Raw genomic sequence first — 8226 nt, forward strand, 5'->3', positions numbered from 1 at the left:
AAATTTAGATATATTTGCTAAAAAAAAAAAAAAAATAAAAACGTCTGAAATAAAAAATGACTACTAAATAAAACTCAACATGAACAAAATTTTAATAAATTTTTTATTTATTACAAATTTTTTAACAAATTTGTTTATTGTTTTTTACAATTCGCATGAAAAATGGCGCCTTCGCACTGCAAGAGCGGCTGCAGCTAAAACGAGAATAATAAAAAGAATTTATTTGAATTGCGGGTTAATGTCCGCGTTATAAACTCTTCCATGTTTACCTTAACAACCTTAACAGCCACATCGCGTATCCGCATTGCATTTCTGCTTTTCGCATTCAGTTTGCATTTTTATTGCCACAGCTTGAAATATCGCATTTTAAATGTTAACAAATGGCCTACACTCTGGTTAACTCCCAATTAAACTCATGTAATGCCCAAATTACCAGCGATGTTTTTATATAGCGCAGACATGCAATCTTCACATTTCGCTGGCAAGAAACATAACGACTGAGCCTAGAATGAAGCCTACCAATTAAGCTCAGAGTATCGAAAATAAAATAAAAAAAATTCATATCTATCTAAATAGTTCAAATTTATTTATGTATTTAAAAGAACAGTTAAGATTTTCTTAAACTTTCTGTTAAAATGCTCAAGCTTTGTTCCCGTAAAATGCTCAAGTAAAAAATTACCAAGTACCCAAAAATTTATATAACATCTTGGACTACCAGTGACGCTGTTCGTACGCTAAATGTTTGGAACTTCTATCTTTAAAAAAATTCTTCAGATCAGACGTATGGACAGCGTCTCATCAGTTATATCGAAACGTTTTACCATCAGTTAATTATGCTTCAGTGAGCTTTGTTCAACAAGACTTCCACTTCAATCTAACCTAATTTAATCATCAGATATCAAAAATAAAGAAAATTGTCAGGGAAATAGGTACCAAAGAAGAGAATAAAATGTTAAGGGGTATTCACGATATCGCATAATGAGATCCATAATCGAGTAAAATATTAACACTGCATTAGTAACACATTTCGTGTGTATGTATTATGTTCTTGGCTACAGTTCTGTGTAATCAAATTATTCGATTACTGATCTCGTTACCAGAGGAGATAAATATCCAGTATGCGTATGTTTATAATTTGTACGAAGTTATGTTGTTGTATGATATATTAAGTTACTTACTGAATTATTCAAAATTTACAACATATTTAATTTGTAAGGTTCTAAAGATTCTATAAATATATTTCATATAAAGTTAATACAAATAAACATAAGCATAAGCAAGTTAATACAAATTATAAAAATTGGTTATTAAAGAATAGCCTGATTTGAAAGATAGCCTGAAATCTCTTAAGAGATTTTAACTTCACATCAAGAAATAATAGATTTTAATAGACAAAATTTTGAATCGAAATTAATCCATCTTCATTCTTTTAAGAAACCCGTATTCTGGATTTTCAATTTTTATAATTTCATATTATTTATATAAGAAGAAACAAATTCCACTTTATCTTCCGCTAAAGCGTGTTACGTTAACTTGATTATGGCCAACTTCGACTTACTTTGCTTTCTAAGAAAGATCCAATCTTCCTCCGGCTGATGATGCCTCTGCTTGCTGGTAGCTTTCACGACGGTAGTTAAGTCAGCACCAGACGATAAAACTCCACACTCGAACAAAAATAACACTAATATTGCATATTTTATACGTGAAATTGAAAAACATTTGATTTTGAACATTTTTACACCAAAACATAACAAAACCGGCCACAGCGTCATGACGGGATGCTGTGCTGCTGACGTATTATTAATTCGCTTTCTACAATCTTTAGAATCGAAGCATTTGAGCGCTTTTACAAAATAATGCACATATTTTATAGTTATGACTTTTGTTTGAAATTCTTAATATAATATTTTATTTATGCTGTATGCTTGAACATAAGCTAAATATTTTTAAAACTCTTCACAAGTAAATAATAATTTAAAAATAAACACCGACAAACGAACACAAGCACAAACTCAACATAAGACAAGAATTATAATTCGTGTAGCTGCTTTTAATAGCCTTTTTTTAATGAATTTTATTGCTTTATTATGTATGAAACAAACACTTTTTCACAACAAATCTTTTGCAATAATACTTAAATTATTTATTTTCACAATTACAAACAATTTTAAAACATATTTTCAATAATTTTTATTAATATTAATAACAATTAAATAACACAACGACGTACAATTCTACCGTACCAAACGTCTTTACCTCAGCATAGTCACAAACCGAACTAAATTGAAATCATTTCATAGCGTCTGAGAATAGTATTGTGGACTGTATGTGCAAAATGGAACGTAAATCAGCATATGGCAAAATTGTTCACAATGAATTAGAATGACATTGCATTTTTTTCACAACTGAAAAGACAAATTATAATTATATTTACAATAAATTTCATTTTAAGACTATAAAAACTTATATATATAAAATGATTTTATTAATATAGTCTATGTGATAACACATGAGTACTAGTTAACTCTATGCGGCTTTTTATTGTGAATGTCTACTAAAAATGTAAACAACCAGTGGAATGTATTTAATTGTTGTATGAATATGTATGGATATGAACACAATGAGGAATGTCAAAATAGAGAGGCAAAACAAAAACAGTGTATGATATGAGTTTTTGGGGTTGGAAGGCATTTTTTCATTTTGTACGTTTGCGGCATTTGTTAAGGATGGAATTAAATAAAAATTGTTTCTAATTTTTTGTAATTTTTTAATTTTTTAAAACAATTTATCAACTGTCTTAAATTGCATACATGTCTGGATAATTTGAGTTAACTGCTGCCATTGTATTATTTCTGAATATTTTTATGAAAATGCATTGGGTATATTTATCTATTATCATTTTTTTTTTAAAGTATTGAATATTGGATCAAACTTATTTAATAACTTTATACAGAATTTTAAATTAGCATACAGAGGAAGCATACAGGCAATCCTGATAAACCCTTTCCCATAACACTTCAAGCTGAGTTTACTGGATGAAGATAAGGATTGATTAGCTAAAATAAACTCTTTAAATTACCTTTTAATATAAAAGTGGCTTTTGTGAAATATTTCAGTTTAATCAATTTTATTACAATATGTGCTATAGCTTATCAAGAATAATTGACAACGAGTTGTGCAACCCATTGCCACCCTTTCCAGATATGCACATAACCAAGTTTGCACTTGAACATTGCAACAGTCGAGTACAACTCCAACAACAATAAGCCGTGCTGTGAGCAAAGCAAGATTCTCTTTGTGGAATAAAATTTCACATTTTAGATATCAATTAATTAATGATGATTATGTTATTCTGTAAAATAATATTCATATGCATAGGTATCTATTTAGACTACCTATTCTTTGCAATTGAAATCATCTACATGAATCGTTTGCCTACAGTTACTGGAATCAAATATTAGTCATTAATACTTTATCCCAAGAAATGGACTTAATGGGCTGCAATCTCTAATCTCAAAAGCCTCCATTTTGATGTTTTTCATCCGTCAGAAACGAAAAACCAATCAAGTTATCAAATTTTTCTCCCAAACTTCTTTAATGTAAAGTTAAAGTGATGTTCAATTAAATCGGAGTTCTAGTTTTAGCGATAATTTATTATAATCCACCTAAGAAAAAATAGGGAACATTTGGATTATTGGAACTGAATGCGTTCCGATGCTTGAATGTTAACAAATACAATGAAATACAAAAATAAAAACAGTTCAAAATAAGAACATATACTGCTTACTTCTCACCCCCTTTGCAGAAAAGTAAGGTTAATCTGCTACTGTTAGTGTCTGTTGGTCCTGCTGTGTGTGGGATATACCATACGACGGACCCATTCAATTCACACTGCATTCGAACTCTGCGCTACAATTACTGTAAACCATTTTGCTCGTGGTATTGTTTAAAGTGCGCCAATGTGAAAAATGATTCCAACTTTCCATGAAACCACTATGAAGACAAATGCCAAGTAGAAATAATGTTCATAAATAAATTAATCAACATCAACATCAACATCAATTCGATACAAAACAATAACAAGAACAATGTGTAAAAATGATAATTTGTATGTTTTATGTTTTTATGTTTATGTGCAGTAAATTGCAATACAGCATGCGAAGCGGATATAATTTGTCCATCAACACCAATGCCAACGCCCACTTGTTGGGTGTCATCACTGCTCACTGCTCATTGCTCTAGTTGAACTAAAGATCCCAGCTGTACTTGAACTGCCATACAAACACCATACAAAGTGTGCGCTTTAAAGCTGATTTCGTCCCATTTTAAGCAAATAAAATTAATCACTTGTGCATATGCAGAAATTTCGTCACACATATGGTCTCTATTATGCGATCGCATACACATATTTCGCATATTTACTTACCCATCTATCCCTCTATTCAATTCTATTCAATCAAGATTATTCTGAATCAACTAATTGGGTTGCTCCCTTCAAGTTTTCATCTAAATTAATGGGTCGAAACTTTTTAAAAAGGACTACTAAGAATATCTGAAATTCAATCTTTTAAATGGAAAGTTACAGTTGTAAATGAAGGTACCAATTATGGATGAACTGGCATTTATTGAATAAATTGCAGCCATATATATAACTGCAACGCAATTGTAGTCAATATATAAATACATACAAAATCATATAATCAATTCGATTATATAAATAAAAAAAAAGAAATTAATTGAAAACAAAGTAATTAAACTAAAAAATTTTTTTCACAGACCTTTAATTAGAATTTAAATGCAATATTTAATAATATGAAATGGAAACAAGTAAAACAAACCATATAGACTATGGTCTGGTTTCTAGGCAGACTTTACTGTCAAATTTGACTGGAGACCACGTTCCAGCGGTTGGACGTGGTCTCTCTTAGAGGAAACTCTCCGGTTCCAACAATAGCAAAAAACTAATCATTTGTTATGCGAGTAATCAAATGAAATTACTTTTAATAGACTTCGTCACTTTATAACTATGGTTAATATAGTTCTGGTAATATTTTTAATCCCTAATTAATAGTTTGTGGTAAGTTGCTTATTCAAATTCTAAGTCACTAGAATTTCAAAGAATGTTTCAGATGAGGAATTTAAGTTGAAGTTTCGTTTAAAATTTATCGTATTGAGTTAGTAGCTCGATTACTCAAAATTACGTGCGCAAAGTGAATGTATCTTTAAATAATATTTAATTAAGCACTTGTTAAGCTCATTTCTACTAATTAAAATGGAAATTGAGAAACAGTTCGAGGTCCATTACTTCATTTCCATAATTGCTCCATAATTGTTTTTGTTGTTCTTTTTTGGTAAAGTAATCGCTATAAAAAAAGAAAAGGAAAGGAAAAAACGAACTAATAATGACAGAAATAATATTTAAAAATTCATTTCATCTGTATTGTCCGGAAAAATAACTTCGAAGTCTGGGAAGAATCACTATGCAAAGCAGACGATATATGTGAGCAGTATTTTGTAATAAATTGGAACTCATGTCAACAAATTGTGATGTTTCAATTTTGATATGTGGTCTCGTCTACATCCTTAAAAGTGGAAAATATTTCTGCTTCCCCTGCTCTGCTGCAAAATCACTTTCTGCAGTAAACTTTTAATGACACATTTAGTTAGCACCAAATGTGTGATACGAGCAAGTATCTTACTACTTGTGATGGAATATAAGGTGAATGTACATTGGTATATTCGTGTGTTTTTAGTATGATAGGTGCTACTGGAAGCGTCAATTTACTAACATTTTCAAACGAATAACCCAATTAATAAATATTCAAATATAACAATAATATATTAAAAACTTCCTGTGGTTAGCTATGATATTTGACACAGTTTAGTGATATATATTAATGCTAGAGTTTTTGTTATTAACCGCAAAGAAAAGGTTTCTGATAATAGTTATTATTACTGAAAGTCAGCTTCTCAGTTTTCTGTATTATTTAATGAAAAATAGTTATCTTCTATTTTCATATATTTTTTCAAGTGCAGCTTTGATGGAAAGTGATACGACTTTGATGAGTGATAAATTGCGTTTGATAACTGGAGGGTTTTCCTATGGAAATCAGATGCGCGTACACATGTACTCATTATGTTTACTTGAACTACATTTTCCAGTTTGTTTAAACGAACGAAGAAGCATAAAACGAAATATCTAAAGAAGGATAAAGGATTTTATTTGTATTATTTATTTTTCAGTTTCTAAACTTAAAGCGTTTCCAACAACCATGATTGCCTCTCTGCTCCCCTATCCGCATGGATAATGACAGGTGGTGGTGTTAATAGCGCCACAATTTTACATTTCGTCAACTAGGAAAATGCTTAAGGATACTTTTGTATTAGATGAGAGTGCTAAGGATACGAGTAAAACACAAATGACGAAAACACCTTTGGTTACATTCAAAGGATTTCTTTAATAAAATCATAAAATTTGTCTCGAAAGTAAATAAAGCAATTTTTATTTTTAAAGTTCATAGGCCTAAACTAAAGCATATCAACAATGTTGCTAATATAAAATTAAGATTAAGTTTGAGATTAGGATTGTGGTTCTTGGCTACAAAGAGGGTTTAGCGCTTTACTGTTTATGTGATATGTTTGGCCGGAGGCATCATTCAACTGTACAAGTTGTCGTTCAATGGAAGAGACCTTAGATGGATTTCATAAACATATTTTTATGATCTTCAATAGCAATCGATAATCGATTTTATAGTTTGTAATGCCGGGACAGGATGTTAGACAAAAGACACACTCTCTATATGGCATACAATGTTTGGGCGGATGTAAAAGTTTATTTAAGTGCTTGTACCTAATAAAATTTATATCATTATTATTTATATGTGTAAATTTAAAGATAACTTTAAAGTTCCAACCTCAATATTTTTTTTTCTATTACTGTGTCCATGGACTGTGGTTTCACGAGTCATAAAACCAACACAGCTGTTGTAATATTATCAAATTGTTTTTTATTCTTGATAATAATTTGTATTGAGGCTGCTATTGCCGTTGTCAACTTTTGAATACTTAAATCATATCGTGATTATTAACTTAACGAATATTATATTATCATAGAGATATAATATTTTTATTACGGAAGTTATAATGGAAGAAACGCTATTAGATACCTCTTATAGCTAGCTAGTCGACACAAAACTTTTCGTCTCTTATAAAGCTCAACAGACCAATAGGAACTCTTATTTTAAGCGACCAACTACTAACTATTTAAGTGTGAACTCCTAAATTACTTACCACATATCACAGATTTAAAGCTTAATATCAGTGAGAATGCATATATAAATATTTGTACTTAACTCTCATTTATTTAAATTTCAATTGTAATTTATAAAATGAGATTTTTGCGATATTATAATTTTGAAATGCATTATCTTAGATGAAAAATTCGATGCAAAATTTGTTTATGTAAGACTTATTTTCTATAGTAAATTACTTTTTAATCAATCACTTTAATCAATTGATTAAATAATCAATTTAACTGATTAAGTTAAATAACGTTTTAGACGTTAATAATTCAAAAAAACAAAAATGTATGCAATGTGAATAATAAAATTGAAAAAGTAAATTAAAAACTTAAATGAAGAAAATCTTAAGTAATAGTATATATAAAAAAGTAGTGAGCGCTGCTTCACAGTCAAAATTAAACAGTAAATCCATCCAATTGTGCACTTAATTCTAAATTAGTGAAAAATTAATCATTTCTGCGATCCCAACGCCAAATGGTGCCGTCATCGCAAACGCAGATCAGTACATTACCATTTCTGGAAAATGTTGTTTGTCTTATTGCTGTGTTGCATCTGGCATGTGCTAACATGTGACATTTTGTCGACTGTGGATCTTCTACACCCATTTCCCAAACATAAGTTACTCCTTGCTGATTCCCCAAAGCCATCATTTTATGTGAGAAATTGAATTCAAAACGAATGAACCATATATCACAGTCCTTTATAGGAAAACGATGCAATACTGTTGCAGTTGTGTCATTTGGTTTTAAAACGGTATCGTCTAGATCTCCTCGCTTCCAGCAAACTATTTCGTTCTCACATGATTTTGATAATAAAAAATTTCCAAACCATTGTACGCAATCCACGTAATTTCTATGTACATCTCTAGTTGAAAAATCCGGAAAATGCTCTCTCCAAGTGGGAAATCTCGAATTTTTCTCTTTGT

The 8226-nt window shown here is 30.1% G+C and overlaps 1 protein-coding gene across 1 annotated transcript in view; it reads right to left on the minus strand.

Annotated features, from left to right (window-relative positions):
• Window positions 1–7595: 7595 nt before the first annotated feature.
• LOC119683577 (polycomb protein esc-like) overlaps window positions 7596–8226 on the minus strand; it is a 1401-nt gene continuing 770 nt past the window's right edge. Inside the window, exon 2 of the mRNA XM_038097337.1 lies at window positions 7596–8220. Coding sequence (XP_037953265.1) covers window positions 7748–8220 — 473 coding nt within the window. The 3' untranslated portion in view covers window positions 7596–7747. The remainder of the gene's footprint in view (window positions 8221–8226) is intronic.

This window comes from Teleopsis dalmanni, chromosome 2 (genome assembly GCF_002237135.1).
Source record: "Teleopsis dalmanni isolate 2A chromosome 2, ASM223713v2, whole genome shotgun sequence".
Classification (NCBI taxonomy): Eukaryota; Metazoa; Arthropoda; class Insecta; order Diptera; family Diopsidae; genus Teleopsis; species Teleopsis dalmanni.